Here is a 21,995-nt window from a genome sequence, read left to right on the forward strand (position 1 = left end):
CCACTCACATGAGGTTTTTTATTTGTTATGGGAGAGGGTCCACCACCTCATGGGTGCATGGTGACATGACTAGAAGTGTCACAATCTCATACAAATACATATAAAGAAACAAAATAGATTTATACATAGCAAAGAGAAAAACATTCTAGTTTGACTAAATTGCTCCACCTGTGGTATCTCCTGGAAACACCCATAAAAGAAAATAAACTATACACTCTACACTTTAAACCCAGCGTTGGGTCTAAATAAGATAAACTCAACTTATGGGGTTGTAATTTAACCTATTCTGCACAATAAAAATTCATTCCACTTAGTTGCACTTAAATTTTAATCAAATGTGGAATTACAATTCATTTAAACTTTCTTATAAAAATAAAGTTGAAATATCTTTCAAATATGAAGCTAATTCAACTTTATTATTAAGTTACAGCAACTCAAATAGTAAGTTGAAATTACTTGAAAATTAAACAAATTTAAGTGCAACATAAAGTGCACTGTAAAAAAATACAATGTTGACTTAACTCAACTTTTGGGCCACTTAGTTCAGACTCAATTTACTGAGTAATGTCACATGCCTTTCAATTAGAACCAAAAAGTTGAACCAACATAAAATTTTTAAGCAACAAACACATTTTTGCGCTTACTCAACTAGTGACTTGAGTCCAGTCAAGAAGATTAAGTGTGTATTTCAATTTTAGTTTTCTTTTTAACTTTATTATATTTACACAAATAACTGCTTAAATGCTTTGAAAGCATTTTAACTAGGAACAACACAATCTCAATCAACCATCTACTAACACAAGTCTCAATCATGGTAATGATGCAAAAACATAATTTGTTAAAAAAAGAACTCTAAATACAACATATATGACATTATAACAGCCTAAATAAAGCCAGCAGACACTAAAACAGTAATCTTTTAAAATAAATATTGACCACAGAAGTGAATATGCCGCAATGAATGCTGGGAACCTTTAGACCATTGTTAATTTTTTGTAATAATTTGTTAAGATTACTCAGTTTGGCAATCGCTCTGGACAAACACTTAAATAAAAGTCCAGTCAACAAAATAATATTTGTTAGCAGTATGATAAGGCTTATTTTATTCAGTATGCACAAAATAATAACTTGACCTCCCTTAACAAAAAAATCTTTGTTCAAGTTATTTTATTATCTTTGTTGTAAGAACATTTTGAAGTTGGATAATTTACAGTGTACAGCTGATCATAACTTAAAAACAAGTTGAAGTTACTTCATTTGTTAAGTTACTGTAAAACAAAAACTTGGTGGGCTGAAAATAACCCAGCATTTTGGTCATCATCAAGGTGTGAATGACTTCATAAGAAAGTGATTCAAAAATGTTTATCTTTATCTCTTATTTGCGCTTTCACGAGTTCACACTTACAAATAATTCTGAACAGGGTTATTAACATGCGTATTTGGCGTGCTGTCCGAGGAGAGGGCTCCGAGCTCGTTAATGGCCTGAGCCCGGAGCGCCTCCTGGCGGGGAGAGGGTTCCGGGCTCGGCCTTAGGCCCGAACCCAGAATAATCCCCCCTGTTCTGGTTAGTAAGGTGACTAGGCAAATCGTGCGGAGAAGGGGAGGTGGAGGGATGCTGAAACTATCAAGGAATGAGGGTGAGTTGATTTTCAGTCTATATAGGTTTCTGTTGATGCCGATCAGGTGAAGACCTGATTGCTGATTGTCGACAGCTGGTCATAGTTACAAGGTAATTATGTTGATTATTTGAACGTGCTCCTCCCGAACTTTGTTAATAAAACATCATTTAATCACAAATATGTAAATCTAATGTATAAATGTTAATGGCAAATGTAGCAACTTTTGCTCCTTTTTGCTCCTATACCCATGACCCATGAAAATAACCCGGCATATTTTAGGCTGTGCATGTATTTCGAATACAATTAGCTTAAATTAAATGCCTCAAGTTGGAAGTACAGTCTGGGCTTTTTCTTTCAACTTTTCGGTAGCCAGATCTTACCTTTCATCAAAGTTGAGTTTAGGGATCCTCAGCTTCAAGGGGTGGATAACCACAGCTTTAAAGTCTAATGAAGTTAAAAATAAACTTGAAATTGTTTTATGATTTAACACATTCTTCACCAACAAATTCAACCTGTTTATATAGTATAAATAAACATCACCGAAAAGATCATTTAAAACACAACAGATACCATACCCATCACAGATTTTTCCTTTTGTTTTAGTTTTGTACGGATTTGTTTTTAGTGCACAGTTTTTGCACTCATTAGTAACACAGCTTTCAGGGGCATGGCTACAGTGTCAAGAATCCCCAAAAATGTCAGTCGATGTCAGAGATAACCCTATGTCTTTGTATTGTTCAAGTCTCCCTTTCCTTGGTAGAGTTGAATAATTCCAGAGTCATGCAGATTCTTCCAGGTCTTGATCTCCAGTGGATAATCATGATTAATATAGAAAATTACACGAGACTTTAACTTTTCGTAGTAATAGTTGGAGTATTTTTGGTGGTCTTCTGTAATGTATCCATAAACATCTACCTGATGTGAAGGAAAAAGTATTATTATAAAATACGTATTGGAAGCTTTAACGTGACAGAAAAAATTTTATGCATTTACTTACAATATCACATGTGTGCAGAGCCAAGAACAAAGCAAATGCTCCATTGGTTGGTCTGTATATTGCCCAGTGCTTGGTATGGGTTTGCTCTGATAACATAAATCTTTATATTGGGGGGTATAAAAAATTAGCTGGGATAGAGGTGACATGCTGATAAGAAGGAAATAGTAGTTTGTTTAAAAAGTCTTTACTTGTTCTGCTTTGTAAGTGTAAAGATATTACCTGTAGCGAACATATCGAAGAAAATCAGGGTGAAGAACATAGAATCTGCTCTCATTAAAAGTTCCATTGAAGTAATCCAGTGGCCTAAAAATTGTAAAAAAAAAAAAACATTTAATACAACTTTAATCTTTATGGGCCAGTTGTTCAAAGGTAAGATGATCGGATTTTGGTTATCGGATTGGATCAAATCTTGAAAATGGGTTGTTCAAAAGGGAAAGAAGGAATCTGAAATCAGATCAGATCACATAATCCAATCCTAGTTTAAATCTGGATCAAACCTTCAGTTTGTGTTGTTCAAAACTTGTCAGTAGGATTTGGATAACTTTGATCCAAAAAAACTGGATTATCCTGATCCCAACAGGGGGTAGGATTTAAAGGTGGATTCCAGGAGGGAAATGTAGAAAAACTTTAAAATTGGTCAAATAACACATTTGTTTCATTTAGTGTATATACTTTTATTTATATTTTGAACTTGACTTGTGTAACCGTTGTAACAGTGATAAAGTAGATATAGTAGACATAGGCTACCAATTAAGCTATTCAGTAAAGTAAAAATAATTAAATGTGAAATAATCCCCCAAACAGATTTCAATCACAAACAAAAAAGTTTATGTCATTCATCACCGTATATTAATTTCAAAGAAACAATCATCAGAGATGAGCCTGTCAAAAACAATGTCTAACAATGGCATCCCTTACTATACGTCCACTCAGTCCCTCATTCTGACAGAAAGCCAGAGGTTGGTCTGGTTCTTCAAATGGCTCAGGTGCATCATAAACATCATCACAGGGAGGGACATTGCACCTGGTAGCGATGTTGTGCAGGACGTTACACGCTAGTATTATGTTGCATGCTCTCTGTGGTTCCACTCGCAAGTAGTTAAGGCATGCAAAGCGTCTCTTCAGAACTCCATTTAAAAGCTCAATTGCACATCTTGTTTTGCAATGGAAGTGTTGATGAATACACAGAAGTGGTTCTGGACATTATTGGAGGTGAAAACTATAAAGCTCTGCATGGGATTCGAGGTGTTGTAGGGGATGGTGAGCCTACGATTGTAAAGGAAAGTGAGGAAACATTCATTCTGGATCTCAGCCCTACTGTATTATTGAAATACAACGTGGACCAGTGAGGGTAGAGCCAGCAGTCACAGGAGCTCAGAAAAGACACTTGAAGCGTCCTTTGTGCGCCCACAATGTATTTGTTATTGGATATATTTTTTTTTGTGACTCAGATGAGGGTTCATAAAATAAATTATAAATGGATGTTTATCTTATTTTTGTGTTTTGTATCAAAATTAAAAACTCTTACAGTGATCCCATATTGGTTCTTCTACCTGTTCTTCACATAGCTGGTAGCACATGTTGTGATATGTTGTCCCATTTAGAGCACAGGTAATCTGGATTTGGTAATCTTGAAAACTGTGTATCTGGATCAGGGTGATCCAGTCCAATGTTGATTTGAAAAACCGGCATAAAAGTAAGACGGATTACCTGATCCTGAATATGAAAAAATGTGATTTCCAAATCTGGATCATTTTGATCCAGATTAAACTTTTTGAACAACTGGCCCTATGTGTATATATATATATATATATATATATATATATATATATATATATATATATATATATATATATATATATATATATATATATATATATATATATATATATAAGTACATATATTTTTTATTAAATTAACAAACAAGGCTTAAGACTAAAACACATGTTTAAGCGGTCTCAACAGAAAATAATTTGCACTGAGAATTTTTTATAAAAGATGCTTAAACGTTTTAACCTAGTCCTGGGGGTTTGGTTGAATCATGCATTTTATGTAACATGGGTTGTAGGTAGCATTGGCACATTTAAATTTAAATGTAAATTTTTACATTAAATTTTTTATATACACTGTTAAAAATTTAAGTTGAATAAACTTAAATTATTTTAATCGGTAACGCATACGTTTTTCATTAAAACATTTTAAGTTTAATTGAAAAAATTTTAGTGGAAAAAGCTAGAAGAAATTTAGGTTTTACCAGTTGAAGTATTTTTTGTTTCTTAAACTCATTCCCTGCCAGCCTTTTTTTAAAAGTTGCCCGCCAGCATTTTTGTGATTTTCACAAAAGTTTTACAAAATGCCTTCCAGGAAAATGTTCTTCTATAAATATATAAACATACAAATACATCAAATGAAAGAACAGACACTCTGCTTTCAAACAAACAAACAAACAAAACGGGGAAAAAACTTTTCAACCTATCTTTATTTGCTCTCTTTTTAAAACTTTTTAAATATGGGTAGGTTTCTTCAAAAATACCAAATTTTGATCAAAAAGCTGAAATAATTCAATTTTTTAAAGGAATTTTGTTAGAGATCAGATTCAGAACGGTTTTCACAACATACAGAGAGTTAAAAATTTGTAAAACTAGTTTTTGCTTCAGTTTTTTATTAATTGGTTAAAGGAATAGTCTACCCTTTTGCCATATTAAACTATGTTATTATCTCAACCTAGACAAATTAATACATACCTATCTTTTTTCAATGCGTGCACTGTACAGCGCGTTGTGAATGTGTTAGCATTTAGCCTAGCCCCATTCATTCCTATGGTACCAAAAAAAAGTTTTATTTTGTGGCACAATACTTACTGGTATAACTCCTCATGTAACAGTCTTTAAATAGGAAAACACGGAAGTGTTTGGTGGCTTCCCTGTTTGGTACCATAGAAATGAATGGGGCTAGGCTAAATACTAACACATTCACGACGCGCTGTACAGTGCACGCATTGAAAAAAGACAGATATGTATTAGTTCGTCTAAGTTGAGGTAATAACAGTTTAATATGGCAAAAAGGTAGACTATTCCTTTAAGAGTGCCATTTAGTGGATAATAGCGGATAATAGCAGATTACTGTAAAAACTTGTCAGGAAAGTGTCATTAGCAGGGACATGTTTTCTCGCAGGGAATGAGTTAATATGAGAAAATTAATGTTAATAAATAATATTTTAAGTGTTACCACCAATTGAAATTACTGTTCTCCAACAGGTAGATCCAACTTCCACTTTTTACAGTCATGCCTTGTACATTTTAGTTATTTTGCATTAACATACAATTTTGTCATTATCTTGTTTGATACGGTGCAATGCACTGCTGAGTTTCTGAGGGATGTATATTATTTCTTGAAACTCTTAGATCTCACGCTTTACTCCTACTGTCAGAAAAAAAATGTTCAAAATATGTTGTCACTGAAGCTACTCTTTCAAAAAGTACAGCTTTGCACCTGAAAAGTTCATATTAGGACCTCAAAGGTACATATTGGTATCAAATATATACAGCGGGTAAAATAAGTATTACACAATAGTGACGTCACCTGGAAATCCATTGGGATATCCCAGCGCAGGTTCGTATCCTACCGACTACGCCAAAAACTGTTAGATAAGGTCTTTATGCCAGAAAAATATTTATGATCCAGCCCCGGTACCCAGATCCCACCAGAAAATATAAATTACTCAGCGGAGCTGTTAATATTAAAATAAGCGTTTAACAGTCTACTGTCAGTCAAGAGGTTGATCAATTAAGCCTGAGAAGAGCACAAACTAAGCAGGAGACAAAGTTATATATGATGGTAAATAGGAACTGAGTTTATTGTGTCTCTCAGTTGCATATGTCTCAATGTTCAAACTTCGTCTAACCAGAATGAATTCAACATGCACTTTATACCAAAACTGCATAACAGCAACAGCCCATAAACCTTGAGCTTCCATAAACATTCTTTTTATTTATCTGTGTTTACACAGACAGGACAGCTCATGAAACTTCTCAAATATGAGATTGAACAACAAGGTGCTTGACATTAAACTTTTTCAACATATGTTGGTAACAACCCTTACAATCCACACATTCAAAGAAATCAAACCATAGATGTCCAATTAAGTTTAAAGCTACTAGAATGAACCAGCCAATCACCTGACTTGAATCCAATTGAAAACCTATGGAAAGAACTAAAGATCAGAGTTCATAGTAGAGGCTCACAGAACCTTAAAGATTTTAAGTCAAAGTTACATCTGAGTAATGGATGCAACTAGTTTCTCCTTACATAGAGGCATCTTGAGACTTTCTGCAGTGCAAAAAATGATTTTCAAGAAAATAAATTCTTAGTATTTTTGTGTTGTTTTCAGTAAGAATATCAAAAAATTAAGTCTAGTAATAAGTCTAGTTTTTAGACAAAATGTATCAAATGTAAGTGATTTTGTGCATAAAACAAGCAAAAAAATCTGCCAATGGGGTAAGAAAAAAAATCTTGAAAATTTTTCTTAAACCCTAAATACATGTTTTATGTATAAAATCACTTATATTTTTGGTCTAAAAACTAGACTTAGGACTTTCTTTGGTCGTTATGCTCATCAAGAAAAAGCATCTTAATTTCAGAATTTTTTGATATTTTTACTGAAAACAAGACAAAAATACTAAGAATTTTTTTTCTTGAAATTCATTTTTGCAGTGTGCACTAAAGGCATTAGGAGGGCAAATACCATGTTTATGCTACTGTCTAATTACGGATGTAAAAACCAACGATCGCAAAAAGATTTGTAAAAATAATTTCACACCCCACATTTAGGGGGGCCACAAGGGGGTCCAAGCTTGTTGTCACAGGGGCACTGGCCCCCGCTGGCCCCTCCCTAGAACCGCCCCTGAACCACATGCACTGTGAAATGTGGGGATTTGTGTGTAGAGTTTTGAAGTAACATTTCACCAAATCTGACTCTTGTGTTAAAGCAGGGAATAGTGTTTATATTTCAGCAAATTGGGTGTGCTTTTTTTGAGAAATGGTGTTATGTTTTTGAAATTTTAGTTCAAAAGCCTGGCTTTGGAGTTTTAGCAATCGAGAAAAACTGTAAATACACTTCAGTAAGGGTGTTCATCCCCCCCGGTGTAATTTTACAACATTACACATAGCTTAATTTATGGACATCTATGGTTTAATTTGAATGTGTGGATTGCATGGGTTGTTACCAACATCTGGAGAAAATTTCATATCAATAGCACCTATAGAAACATATTTCACTGAGAAAAATGGTGATATGTTCAATACTTATTTTACTCACTGTATATTTAATTGAGATATATATATATATATATATATATATATATATATATATATATATATATATATATATATATATATATATATATATATATATATATATATATATATATATATATTAATACTTTTTAAAGGGTACTGCCCAAATGGTACATATTTTGACCATTACTTAGTATAGTCAGAGCTGAGATACATCTAGTTCTTTTCAATTGCAGTATGATTTATCACTAGTTGGAGTTATTGTGCATAATTGATTGACACTGGGACAACTAGAGCTGATACTTAACCTGACACCCTTATAGTGCCCTGTAGCCTCTTTTCCCTGTAGTAGACCTTGGAGCCACTGGAAGTCCCTCAGGCCTTCGGGTATCATAACATACTTGGTGTTCTATGAAATAGCAACAGTCTGTTACAAATCCATTATTTTTGTAAAACATTTCCGTGAATTTAATAAATATTGCACAATAAATTGTATTATAGCTGAAGAATTATGATAAGGACTGCACCCTTCACACTGCTATAAAAATACAATATGCCCACATTAAAATATACTGACCTCATTTTGTAAAATTCTCTGAAAGCCAGTCTTTTTGAACGCATTTAAGCTGGAATGTAAGGAAAAAGCTGTGTGCACATAGACAGATGTTTTATTTCCAACATCTTCCTCATAACCATGGGTAAGTGCCCCATTAACCCTGTGTGGGAGTAAATTGTATCAGGATGAAAACTGTGGTTGGCATGTATTATGAAAATCATAATTATCAGCATAATTACTTTAGATTAACATTTTACAATCAAAATTCATCCTTTGTAAAAATCCAGTGTATTAAATAACTATATGGAGATATACAGTTACAAAAAATATTTATAACCATTTAATAACTATAAAAAAACTTGTATGCTTACCGAAACACATAATCATGAGAGTCGATCTCTTTGCCCAACTTTGAGTTGTTGAGAATGCCACTCGATCCCACAACAGCACAGCGGATACAACCATCCTTCGCACTCTCAGGCACAGGCAGTAATTTTAATTTGGGCTTTGGTATCAAATTTACTGCTGGTTTTATCTCTTAAAAAAAGGTGGATGAAAAATTACAGTAGGAGATGATCATGTTATTGTAACGTTACCATTTATTATTATTTTAAAATTATATATATAATTTTTTTGTGATTTACTGTTTTCTACATAAAATCAACCAATACAATGTCAAATACATTTTTGTGAAAAATGTAACCTTGATATCTTTAATATTGACCAAGTAATATTTGAAATGTGTTTACCATCGTATTTGTACTCCATAAAGCCGAATGGATTGTTGAAGTGTGCTAATCTATTCCATTCTGTTATGTTGAGTTGACCTCTGTACAGCCAAAGTTGAATGTTGGGAAGAAACCCTTTCTTGAAATTGGGATCCTTGGTGTTGTGAATTGACTTTGAGTCTGAACAGATCTATAAAACAGTGATCATTTCAAATCATGCATAAAGAAACAGCCCTGTAATGTTTGAATGCATCTTAAAAACAACTTACTGTTTTCCTTGCATCATGGTCTTGCAAATAAACATCTTCAAAATCCCACACAGGTAATTTTGTAAAATTCTTCTTATAAAGAATTGGAATAGGCGTTATGTTGTCTTCATGCTCAACAGACTGTTTTTTAGGCTCAATTGTATCTTCAAGAGAAGAAAAATTTAGCGCAGAAGTGATGATGGTTTTATTATTTGTTGCACGATCATCTATATGCTCGTGAATTTCTCTCCAGAGAAATTCTGCCCTAACCAGGTCTTTCAAACCTTGAGAAAAACTGAGAAATTAAAAATGTTTCAAAACATCATAAAACCCATATAAACAAGTTATTAGAGTATCATAACTATAACATAAGACAACACAGATATCTCTTTCAAAATCTCTTTCTATAAATGTTATTTTTAAGCAATACTGCAAATTCTCAAACTCACCTCTTCAAATTTACAGATAGATTTATCCAAAGAATGGCATAAAACAACACACAAAACGTCAGAATGACACCAGCCAAAGTTTTCGAAGCCATCGGTTCATGTGCACAAAAGACCTCATTGCTTTACAACCCAATAACCCAACTGTCATCTTCCTATTCGTATTTGTTTAAATTGTATGTTTATCTTTGTACTGCAGTCCACCCATCACTATAAAGTAAGTAACTAGTCTTGTGTAAGCAAATATGTGCTTTATTTAAGAAGCTCAAATAAAAAAGTAAAATGTCAAAATAAATACAGTAAAATAATTAAGGAACATTGGAATAGGCGTTATGTTGTCTTCACGCTTAACAGACTGGTCTTTAGCATCAGTTGTATCTCCAAGAAAACAAATTTAGCGCATAAGTGATGATGGTTCTATTAATTGGTGAAAATCACCAACCTCCTTAACTTTCTCAGACTAAAGCAAAATACTTAGTATGTATTTTAGACAATGACTTTGAAGTTATATTATTTATTAAGTATATTGTATAATACAGTAAAATAATATAGTACATTTAATATGATAGACAAACAGACATAGTTGACTAGATTTAAAAAGAGTAGAGTTGAAGCTGTTCTTGTAAATCGTTCTGCGTCACATCACCAAATGTGTCTTGTTTGTCTCTTAGCAGCTGAAAGATGGCAGCTAGCTGCTCTCGTTGAACCCTGTAACAAAAAAATGGTAACATTTGTTATTTTGTGTGTTAAATATTTAAATCATTCGTTTTATATTTTGGTAACACTTCACAACAGTGACGAGGTACCCAAAAGAGAACACAAATTTTTTTGTGTAAAAGCAGAAGAAAATCGCATAAATTAGAATAACCTCTTTAATAATAATCACTAAAATATGCATCATTCAGAAATAGAAAACTATTTATATAGAAAGTTGATCATTTGGATGTGTTCCTTGCAAATGTTAACATTCAAGCCATTTTAAACAATTTGGCCACAATAAGAAATTAAAGTGAGCGGTTTTCTATGCACACACACACATACTCAAATGGACACACACTCATAAGCGCACACACAGAGATGCAAAAAGGACACAAACACAGAATCTCTATGCACTGGACAAAATTATCTCGAAATACCACAGTCTTGGCAAGTATTCTAATGAAAACAGTCATTTATGTCCTAAAGTTAGTGCAGAAAAAAATCAGATGTGTGTGTCAGTATATGGATCCATGCATATTTGGTCTTAAAGTGGCAGTACACTCTTAGAACGAATGTGTTAAAAACAACACATTAGTGTTGATTCTGGGACAACACACTAACTGCGTGGTCCCAGAATCCACCCATCTCTGTGTTATTATTGAAACAACACATTTTGTGTTATTTTTAACACAACTTGTGTTATATTTTAACACAAAATCAACACAAAATGACACATAATGTGTTAAAATTACACATAATGGCCCATGGCATTTATCAAAAGTGCGTACACCAAATTTTCAGCGTACACCTGGCGTACGCCCAAAACCAAGGTGACTTTGAGATTTATCAATATTGACGTTGGCATACGCCACGCTTAAATCCTACGCCACGCTCAAATCCTACGCCACGCTCAAATCCTACGCCAGCTCAGGAGGTGGTGTACATGTACACACTGTAAAAAACATGGTAATTATAAACTTCAGTGTTTATTTTTGTGCAACATTGACTTCAATGTTTAATTTGTGTGACTTTATCAAAGCATTTGATTTGTAGGTATGTGTATTCCTTCAGTTGACGGTATTGACTGTACCCACGTGCAGGGGCGTCATGCACCAATTTTTTTTAAGGGGGCACAGTGTGCAAAGCTCACAGAAATTTGCGCATACACAGACATCAAACGAATTATATTATAGAGCTTTCAGTCTTTTCCATGGCACTTACATTTCTAACATTCTAAACGCCCATGCCATAGTGCAAAAACCTCCAAAATAAAAGTGTTGACTAACTTTCATTTCAAATACTATTAAATCGGATTAATGACATATTGGCATCATATTTACATCTGAAACGGCATGTGTTCTATTTACGTTTTGTTTAACGACTTGTTTAATTCTGTCATTAATGCATTTTGCACAACAACTGCATTATCCTATGAAATTAATGTAATTTACATCCATAAAGTATATAAACAACGAAAATGCCATAAGCTATAGCCACGTGATTGATTTTAATGTTCAATAATGATTTTAAAAAATATGTTTAGATACAATTATTAGAGGAACGGATTTTTGCATTAAATTTTACCTTATATGTGAACATGTGTGATTCCGCGCCCCCGTGAACTCTGGCGAACTTTGGCGTTGTGCCAAGAAGATGAATCTAGAAATCTCTACTAATCAGTGGCGGCGTTTCAGGCTATGGTATGGCAAAAAATCTTTGTACAAGAAGGCCATTCTCAAATAACTAATCTATAAAACCACATATGTGTACATATTCCACCAACCTGTACAAAAGCATCCTACGACTGCACGGATGTACACTACTGACAACAATACGGAAGCAATACAAATGAAACAACAACAATAGAACAATAGAAATCATGATTATTTAAAATGCTTTTCAAATAATTCTTAACTAAGCACAACTCCAGCAACAGATAAACTAAAACAAGATAATATCAAAACAAAACATACTGTGACATCCCTTCACAAATCTTGTCACGACAACCGCCAAAACCACTTACAAACACACAATAAAGACTTTTAAATGATGTGATAGAGCACACATAGTTATCCAACACTAAATAAAATTCTTAGTAAAACAGAGCTAAATGCAAAAACAAGTCTTACCTTTTGTCGTCGTGCAGTTTTTATTCAACAAGTGGCCATATTCAAAAATGCGCGCAAAAAAATAATACAATTCACTTCGGCTGCGTTACAATCCCCAGTGGAAGAGAACCCCACTATAGATTGTGTTCGACTTCAAGCTGCGCTTTAAGAACGACAGGCTGATGACGTCAAAGTACCGCGAGGGTGACTCGAGGAATCATCGGAAGAGTTTAATTTCAAACCGCTGTCGCGGCACGTTGATGTCATCCGCTTGTTGGTTCCAGTGTCATAACATGAAGTCGAACACACGTGTAAATGATACTTATTAGTGATGTACCAATGTTTAGATATGTTCTACTGAAAATATTTTAAATTATCTTTAATGAGCATCATTATAGCCTGTTGGTTTCTGGTGTTTTGTCTGAATGCTAGGGTATGGCAACTGCCATACGCAAACGCCGCCCCTGCTAATGAGGTCGAGCAGCAACAGCTAAGCTCGTGAGCGCGCTCAGACGCTGACGTCTGCGGCTGCGCCGACTGCCGCCAGAATAAAGTAATGTACACGATCAAAACACTATCAAAACTCTGAAAAGTGACACGGATGCAGCAGAAAATTGATAATTTGGGCATTTTAAACAGATTAAAAGATTAATGGACGCTTTTTTTATTTTTGAGGTTGCTTGCAAAATCCATTTGGCTCAAAAATCCGAGGGGGCACGTGCCCCCTCAGTTTCAATGGGCATGACGCCTCTGCCCACGTGCGTCTGAAACCAACATCGGTTAATGATTACGCATACATCAACCGCAAAAATTATCATTCAGTCAATGTGCAAATAATTTGTAATGCCAGACTCTGCCTATTAAATGTTGTGGCACGATGGCCTACAAGCACCCACGATGCCTATTTTTGAGCACAGCAGCGTGCGCAGACAACTGCAGGAGGACGCATTAAGGGGTCTTGGTTATCTGAGTACTAAGAGCTAATTTAGTTTGCAAAATATTCCTTTCCTAACCTCTCTTTTCCTCTTTAGGTGACAGGGGTTATCCTCTTTTAAACTTTTTGATCACCCCTGTGCCAAACCAAGAGACGCATCAGGAGCGCAATTTCAACCACGCGCACGCACGAACCAGAGCCACTGTGGAGCGTTGCATGGGGGTTTTTAAAAGGTAGATGGCTCTGCCTGGCACACGCGGGGGGCACGTTGCTCTATACGCCACAGAAGGTGTGCAACATCATTTTGGCATGTGCCGTCTTGCACAACATGGCTGAAATGAATCGTGTGCCATTTGACGTGCTGGCCCCAAACCAAGAAGTGCCAGTGGAGCAGTGGGCAGCACCACCGGCTTTAGGAGCTGTTCAGCTCAGACAGGACCTTGTTCGGCGGTTTTAAGGCCAAGTTAAAATAACATAGACTTAGTTTTCATTGATTTGTTTTAATGTCTTATTCATTTTTTGTTTAAATGTAGCTTAAATAAATTGATTGCAACAAGCACTTACCTTAAAAAAATTATTAAATTGAATGACTCATTTTTTTCAGTGTATATTAATCAATAAAAAAATTCTAACCTCTGCTGGAGAGCGCTTCTCAACCCCCACACTATTTACTGAACTGGTAATTTGGGACCATATTTTGTTTTTATGGGCGCCTTTTAACCCACTCTTTAAGCTTCCAAATAAAACAAATTAGTTTTTTCCACTTCCCTGGTGATGGTCTCGATCTCCACATCGGAGAAGTTCCTCTTTGTTGCCGTCTTTCGTGTGTCCATGTCGTAAAATAAGGGTGTGGGGGAAGCGGAGACTTGAATATATCGGGGCGTGTTATTCTAATGGCGATAGTTTTCAGCCGCGGCATTTATCAAGGGCAGGTATTGCGTACACCTGAATTTCAGAGGTACGCACAGCTTCATAAATCAGCAGGGGTGTGATTCTTCCGGATAAATCCGGAATTCCGGCTTTTCCGACCTGAAAATGAGGCTTTCGTGAATCATGCAAATCCAATTTTTTATGTGTGCGTTTGGGGGGGGGGGGGTTTGCAAGACACCGTTATAAATAACCGCATATCACTCCGCATTAGTCTATTTATTTGTCACGATGGAACTTCATTCAAAGCAGAGCTCACCAAACAGCTTGCAGTCAGATCTCTGGCGTGTGGTGTTGGCTGCGAATTAAAAAAAAAATCATGCGTTCGCCTACAAATAGTATGAGAGAAACACATCTTTCACTCTCAACCAAACTAACAAACTAGCCAATCAGAAGTAGAATGGGGAGGGGTCTTTGAGGTGTTGCTGAGATCCAGCTACAGATGCCGCGCGGCCGCGGAAAAGTCACAACAAGTTAACGTTGTCAGCAGGATGAAGATTAAGTAAATGAAGCCTAGGTAAGACAACCTAATTGATAAAGGACCTAAATCAGTGGCGCTGGGCATGGATAGAAGGAATAGGCAGAGACAAACAGTATTTTAGTAGTAAGAAAATTAAGAGAACCCGCCAGGTGTTTGCTCCTTTACAAAACTGTCCGTTTCAAATCAGGCTATGCCAGTAATGTAAATATCAGATTTCTCGTCGAGGTGAAATGCTGTCTCGCAATATCAATATAAAGTTGCGTTTGTGTCAAAACGTTTGCTTGCATTATTATTCTGTAATCACATACGCACGCATCCACGCAAATCAGATCCAACGTCATCCTGACAAACACACGCCTGTATTTGGTCCTCTTAATGGTGAATCTGGCAGTAATGCTTATAGAATAATATAATGACAAACACACACATTCATGGATCTGGTTTGCCTGTGTGTGTGTGCGCGTGTGAAAAGCGTAGCTCGACTGTGCCAAAAGAACTATGCAAAAGACAAATGCACTTGACTGCCTTTCCAGAAAGTCACAACATTTGAATTAAGTAACAAATGTTGTAATCAATAATTAATCTGTATTAAATGCCCCCACTAATTATTCTATAAATATTAAACATGTTTTGACCAATAGCGAATCTCATTTATCAAATTGTGTATGTGGCTTGTGTGCCGTATTATTACCATATGCAACAAAAGATTTTACTAAAAGGGCATAAATTTGTTTAGAAGAACATAAAAATCCTCATAGATCTAGTCACTTATTTTTACTCATAAATGCACATTGATGTATTTACCTTTAAATGCACAAAATGATTTTGTTCAGTCTGATGCAGTGGCAAGGCTACATAATGGTCAGGGTGGCACTTGCCCACGCAGATTGAGGATTGGCCACTCAGATCGATCAACTTTGAGCCTAAATTATATTTCAACTGTATTTCATTTTATATATATATATATACACACACGTGTGTGTGTGTGTGTGTGTGTGTGTGTGTGTGTGTGTGTGTGTGTGTGTGTGTGTGTGTGTGTGTGTGTGTGTGTGTGTGTGTGTGTCTATGTATGTCGCCACGTCATGGTAGGTGTGCCGTATATTTTCCTGCTTTTTTGTCCTTTGCCAATCACACCTATGATCAGGCGGTGAGAGGAGTGTAAGCATAATCTTACGCCAACATATACGCCCGTTTCTACACAAGAATGATAAATGAAGGCCAATGTGTTTAAAAGCTTACCGCACAATGATGTGTAAAAAACACATCCTTTCTAAGAGTGTATCTTCAAGAAATCTGCTTATGTGTGTGTCATCATGTTAATCAAACAACAGAAACAAAAGGGAAAAATACTTTGTGTTCCTAAAAACTACTTTATTTGGAACTTTGTTTTTTCTATTTTCATATGCTTATAATTTCTTGATTTGTTCATGTTTTATTTTCCTTATCTCCTTTTTTTCGCCCTATTTTACCAAGATCCATTCAGTTTAAAATGCCTTAACTCAGCATTACTTCATGTTAAATACAAATGTAAAAATACATTTATACTTCATTATGATTCATGGACCCTTATTATAAAATGTAACGCATATGGTGAAATATATTCCACACAGATTTGTACTGTATTTTTATTTTCAATAAAAGAAATTAATTTTTTGGCACATTTATATTTTCTAATGTTACATTTAAACATACACCAAAATATTTAAGATCATGAGAAACATTTTGGTTAAGTGTTTCTAAACTGTTGAACAGTATTTTATATCCTTTTTAATTAACAACTTATGACACTACATTAAATCAACCATTTAATAACTTAGATGGCATTTTATTGCTGCCCAAATGTTAAATAAAATATTATAAATATTACAGTTTTCAATGTTCTAACTGGGTGACATGCTCATCTGGGTTTTAAGGAACATCAGATGTCAATTTTCACTTAATTAACAAGCACGCCTTTGTAAATATTTGCTCTCTGGCTGATGTGTGTTTACTGAAACGAATATGAGACTAACATTTAATTTGTTAATCATTTTAAATATTCTAAGCTGCAAGAAATGTAAAAACTAAGAAATTACCACTCTTTAGAAATCTGGTCAGTGTGTTAGTGTCTGGTTTACAATCATTTCTAACCAAATAAAATATATACAGAATAAAGAATTGTGTGTTTGTATTAGGCAAAGCTTCAAGCAGGGTTGGTCATATTTATTCAAGGTATTACACATCCTGTAAGCCTCTGAAAACTACTGGTTAATATGAAATAGGTATTTAAGCTAATATGTAAACAAGGTATAACACTGGAGAACCCAAGAACCCTTCTCTTAGCATTAATTAACATTGGCCAAATTTGACCCATGGGTTCTCCAGGGCTAAAGAAAACACTCATGTGCTGTTTTTTTCTCAACCAGAGTAAAAGATCACCTTGCAGAAAATTACTTATGAAATGCAAGGAGAAACCGTTCAACGAAAAGTCAAGATCTTCGCAATTTATCATCGCAAAGGCCTTTAAACGACACTGACCAAATATGATGTAATCTGTTTAAAACTCTAGGAGGAATTCATTAAAGTACTAAGCTTGGAAATGTAGAAAATTTAAAATGGCTGACTTCCTGTGGAGTTTAGAGATTAGCTCCAAGAGAGGTCTTTAGGTGAAAGAGTTATAAATCGCAACCACCTGCTTTCAGATAAAGCAGCATTTACTACACAGAGCTGTATTTCACAGAGAAGCTCGGCAAAAACGCATACATTATCGGAGGCGATTTGTCCACGATTATGAATGGGATTTTGCCTAGCTACTTACTACGGATCTGTGTAGTAAATGCCACTCCATTTAAAAGCACCTATGGGGGGCTGTTTCTTAAAAATTTTGTAGGTGGAACTATAGAGCCATTTTCACACACCCAGTTCTGAAACCTGTACCACATGTACATTTTCGCCAGTTCTGACAACATTTCATGACATTTTGGACATGTTTAGGCTCTCCAAAATGTGATTCATTTCAGAGAGGAGGAAACGGAGCAAAAACAATTGTGCTTTGGACCTCGGGTCCTAATAGGAATAAACATAAACGGAGCAAAAACAGTAAGGCCCTAATTACTTGCAATGTGGACAAGAGCCAAGTGCTAAACCATCCCCACTGGATTAAATAAATGTTTGTTATTAAATCAATGTTTGTTATTGTTTGCCTGTGTAAAATGGCTGTACAGGGCAGATCAATTTGGTTTACATGAAATGAAACAAACATTTTAGTGAAGAAAAACCTGTCACCTCTGCTCTTCCTCCAGTTCTTCTTTGGTCATCATCTTTTTAAGTTGACTGGACCTCAGCATGCCAGCCATGTATCTCAATGGTTTCTCTTCAGCATCTATGAAAATCAGGAAGGTTTACAGCTTTTAAAACATTTAAGTTAAATGTAAGACATATGTGACCGTGCATGTGAAATCCAGGCTAAAATCTCATAATCAAATTATGATTTCATTTATTAATTTTAATCTTTGTGAAATCTCGATGTCAGTAGTAAAGATATTACGGTTTTATTTTCACAGAATGTTCCTTACATTGTGTGGGATAATTTTATGTAAATGGTAAATGATTTTAGCTGGGTTTTCAAAGGAAGGGTCGCATGTATAACCTGTTTATAAGTCATCTGAAGGAATCTGTTCTGTCAATGTGCTTGAATGTAAATAATGTAACATCAAACATTGCACTTTTAAATAAAGTCATTATAAGGAAGAGAATGGATTTAATCTTTTATCTGAATCGCTATACACTTAAACATGCATTGTGAAAAGAGCAAACACTAACTGCAACTTCCAGACTGTTAAGATTGACACAGTCAATCAAGTCATGTCTATGACTAAGAAACTTTCCCTTTGCTTTGATGAAAGCACATAAAGAAAACATATTCAGTGAAACACATTGTGTACAGTGGCAGTAATACTAACGTCATAAGACACCAAAGGGAAAACTTACTACAGTGGGTGACACTGGAAAAACAAAAAAGCTCTTAGTCGTCTTTTTACAATAAGAGATTTAGAAAATGATAACTCTTTCACATCATTTCACAATGATTTTTGGAATACACATACCAACATTATTAGCTACAGCTCAAAAGCTCATTAAATGGATTATTCATCTAAAAATGAAAAAAAAATTTACCACACAGCTTGCGGTATCCGTTGATGTACAAAGTAGGAAAAACAAATACTATTGAGATCAATGGGTATTGTCAACTGTGTGCCTACCATAATTTATTAAAATACCTTCAACTGAAAAAAATGACGCATACAGGTTTTAAACAACATGAGGGTGAGTGAAAAGGAGGTTGAGAGGGATGGGTAGGTGGCTGGCTTGAGACCAGTGGAGGTGTCGGTAAGAACAATCCAGTTCAGTCACTTTAATTACACAGTGTTCTGTTTATGAGGCAAGTTGTGTTTGTTTGTGTGTGTGTGTGTGTGTGTGTGTGTGTGTGTGTGTGTGTGTGTGTGTGTGTGTGTGTGTGTGTGTGTGTGTGTGTGTGTGTGTGTGTGTGTGTGGTTTCTGGGAGGAAAGGATATAGGATACAATTAATTACATAAGGCCACAATACATTGGAAGGAAAGTCAAACATTTGTACAAGAACTCAGAAATTAGCCTACAAACAAGTCAATACATAAATATTGTCAGCCCCATAATTAACATACTATAATGCCTATAAATACTCAAATACATAATCTTACAGTTACAACAGAAAGTCACATGAATATAAACCAAATTAAACTAATTTAATCTAACAATACATTTAAACAGACAAACTGAAAGGAATGAAAGATTCATGCTCACTTTCTCATAATTAACTTAACAGAGGAAACTTACATAGTTCAATAACGCACACAAGGCAGGAGACATAACATCTTTCAGCAGCACCACACAAGAATCCTCCATGTTGCATGAACAAAGGGCAGAGGCTGTGCACAGGTGCTGTCTAATAAAGCATGTGGCTGATTAAGGCTAATTAATTACAGGTGTGGTGAGCTGCATGGGGAGCTGAAAGACAAAGTGGGCATGGCAATAGGACAGAGGAGAAACTTCCAAACAGCTGCCCCCAAATTTGTCTTGCAAATTTGCTAGAGTGGAGAGTCATAGGGGGTTCAGGTAGGGCAGGGAGTGGGATGAGGCAGGCAATGGGTCTTGTGTACAGTTTGTCCCCTACCTGGACATCTGCAACTCTACAACGGCTGTCTTTACCAAGATGAAGGGAAATCACTTTACCTACTGCCCGGAGGGATCGGGGGAGCTGAGGGTCAAGGATGAGAACAACAGTATTTATTTGAAGGTTAGGATTATCAGTGTACCACTTCTGTCTAGACTGGAGAGAAGGAAGATAATTTCTAATGAAGTGGGACCAAAAGTGATCAGAAAGAATCTGACTATGACGCCATTGACGGCGACTGCATAGCTCAGAGTCAGGATACGTTACTAAGGGGAGGGAAGAGTCATGCCGCCCCATGAGGAACAGGTTAGGAGTCACCGGATCAGGATCCGCAATGTCAGAAGAGACATAACCAAGGGGCTTTGAATTGAGGATACCTTCGTTTGCAATCATCACAGTGCATAACACCTCTTCAGTGACTGCTTGGGCACCTATGTGGTCTGTAGGGCAATCTTGATGGAACGTATTTCACGCTCCCACGTCCCACCGAAGTGGGATGCGTGGGGGGGTTGAACTTGAAGGAGATCCTCTGTTTAGCCAGGACTGCCTGGAGGTCAGAGGTCAGGGATTGGTAGACTTCCTGTAGCGCTCTGTTGCCCCCAATAAAGTTGGGTACCTCTGTCAGAGAGCAGCTCGAAAGGTTTGCCTCTGCGAGCTATAAAGCGCCTTTGTGTCATTAAAAAAGGAATCTGCATGTGACTAACTAGATCTAGATGTACACAACTAGTGTTCCACACCTAGTTGTCCGGCATTTAAAAATAATTCCCCACCTTTTCTCACTCCGTCGTCCAACTTTCACAGTGTAGGGCCCAAAACAATCTATCCCGGTGGAAAAAAAGGGAGGTTTCAGAGGCGTAGGCAAGCAGGAGGAAGATCGGCCATTTGGGGAATAAGGGGTTTGGCACGGGACTGCTGGCACTTAGCACACCTGTGCTGATGTTTCCTGACAGCCTCATGACCCCTCAAGATCCAGAATTTCCTTCTCAGCGAATATCCTCTCTGGCCCAGGATGATGTAGGTGGGCATCACAACCTTTAATTATAAGTTTTGTAATTGGATGGGCAGGGTCTAGGACAACTGGATGTATAACATCAGGGGGTAGGTCATCGCTTTGTCGTAACCTTCCTCCTACTCGAATGAAACCTGACATTGAATCTAGTTCTGGAGCAAGAGAGAGAAGACGACTGGAATGTGGAAGGGGTTTGTGGGTCTGAAGACATGCCAGATCATTTCCAAAGAAATCCAGCTGGGCCTGTCTTAAGATGGCAATCTCTGCATCGAGGTAGGTTGCTGCTGATGGTGTTGCAGGAGGCTTTGTCAACCCATGATGGGAGGAAGCGGTAGAGTCAAGGAGATCCTGAAAAGTGGTGAATTGGGTAGGGTCAGAGATGGAGGGATTTTGGTTAAGAAATACGGCACCACAGAAACTGGGCTTACGTAAATCTACGGGATCTTCAGCTTGATCTATTGTGGGGTTAGTTGGCCACAGGTCAGGGGTTTGCATGAGGAAGGCAGGTCCTTGGTTCTACCTGCAAGGCTCACTTAGCTCAGATAGATGTTTTCCTCTAGTCAGATCATTAGCTGGGTTGTTCTGGGAATCCACATAGCGCCATTCCTGGCCTTTGGTGAGTTCCTGGATTTCAGCCACCCTGGTTCCAACAAACCTCTTATAGCGGCATGAGTCTGAGAGAAGCCAATAGAGGATTGTGGTAGAGTCACTCCATAAAGTAGCCTGTCTGATTTTGAGGGTGAGCTATGTTTGGAGGAAA

The 21,995-nt window shown here is 36.3% G+C and overlaps 3 protein-coding genes across 3 annotated transcripts in view; all 3 read right to left on the minus strand.

The window, feature by feature from the left end:
- st6galnac1.1 (ST6 (alpha-N-acetyl-neuraminyl-2,3-beta-galactosyl-1,3)-N-acetylgalactosaminide alpha-2,6-sialyltransferase 1, tandem duplicate 1) overlaps window positions 1-2,198 on the minus strand; it is a 25,156-nt gene extending 22,958 nt beyond the window's left edge. Inside the window, exons 1-2 of the mRNA XM_073814544.1 lie at window positions 2,195-2,198; window positions 2,000-2,063 (exon numbers count right to left, since the gene is read on the minus strand). Of these exons, the coding sequence (XP_073670645.1) occupies window positions 2,000-2,063; window positions 2,195-2,198 (68 nt within the window). The remainder of the gene's footprint in view (window positions 1-1,999; window positions 2,064-2,194) is intronic.
- LOC135720587 (alpha-N-acetylgalactosaminide alpha-2,6-sialyltransferase 1-like) lies at window positions 519-9,746 on the minus strand (the record flags this gene model as incomplete). The annotated part of the gene is made up of 8 exons (XM_065242795.1): window positions 519-2,534; window positions 2,617-2,716; window positions 2,836-2,919; window positions 8,220-8,320; window positions 8,489-8,627; window positions 8,839-9,004; window positions 9,217-9,385; window positions 9,465-9,746. Coding segments are annotated over 8 exons (1,236 nt in total), but the record flags the coding sequence as incomplete, so codon positions are not given.
- Window positions 9,631-21,995, minus strand: part of mxra7 (matrix-remodelling associated 7) — a 20,328-nt gene continuing 7,963 nt past the window's right edge. The window contains exons 3-4 of the mRNA XM_065242399.2: window positions 18,303-18,399; window positions 9,631-10,597 (exon numbers count right to left, since the gene is read on the minus strand). Coding sequence (XP_065098471.1) covers window positions 10,483-10,597; window positions 18,303-18,399 — 212 coding nt within the window. The 3' untranslated portion in view covers window positions 9,631-10,482. The remainder of the gene's footprint in view (window positions 10,598-18,302; window positions 18,400-21,995) is intronic.

The sequence above is a fragment of the Paramisgurnus dabryanus genome, chromosome 1 (genome assembly GCF_030506205.2).
Source record: "Paramisgurnus dabryanus chromosome 1, PD_genome_1.1, whole genome shotgun sequence".
Classification (NCBI taxonomy): Eukaryota; Metazoa; Chordata; class Actinopteri; order Cypriniformes; family Cobitidae; genus Paramisgurnus; species Paramisgurnus dabryanus.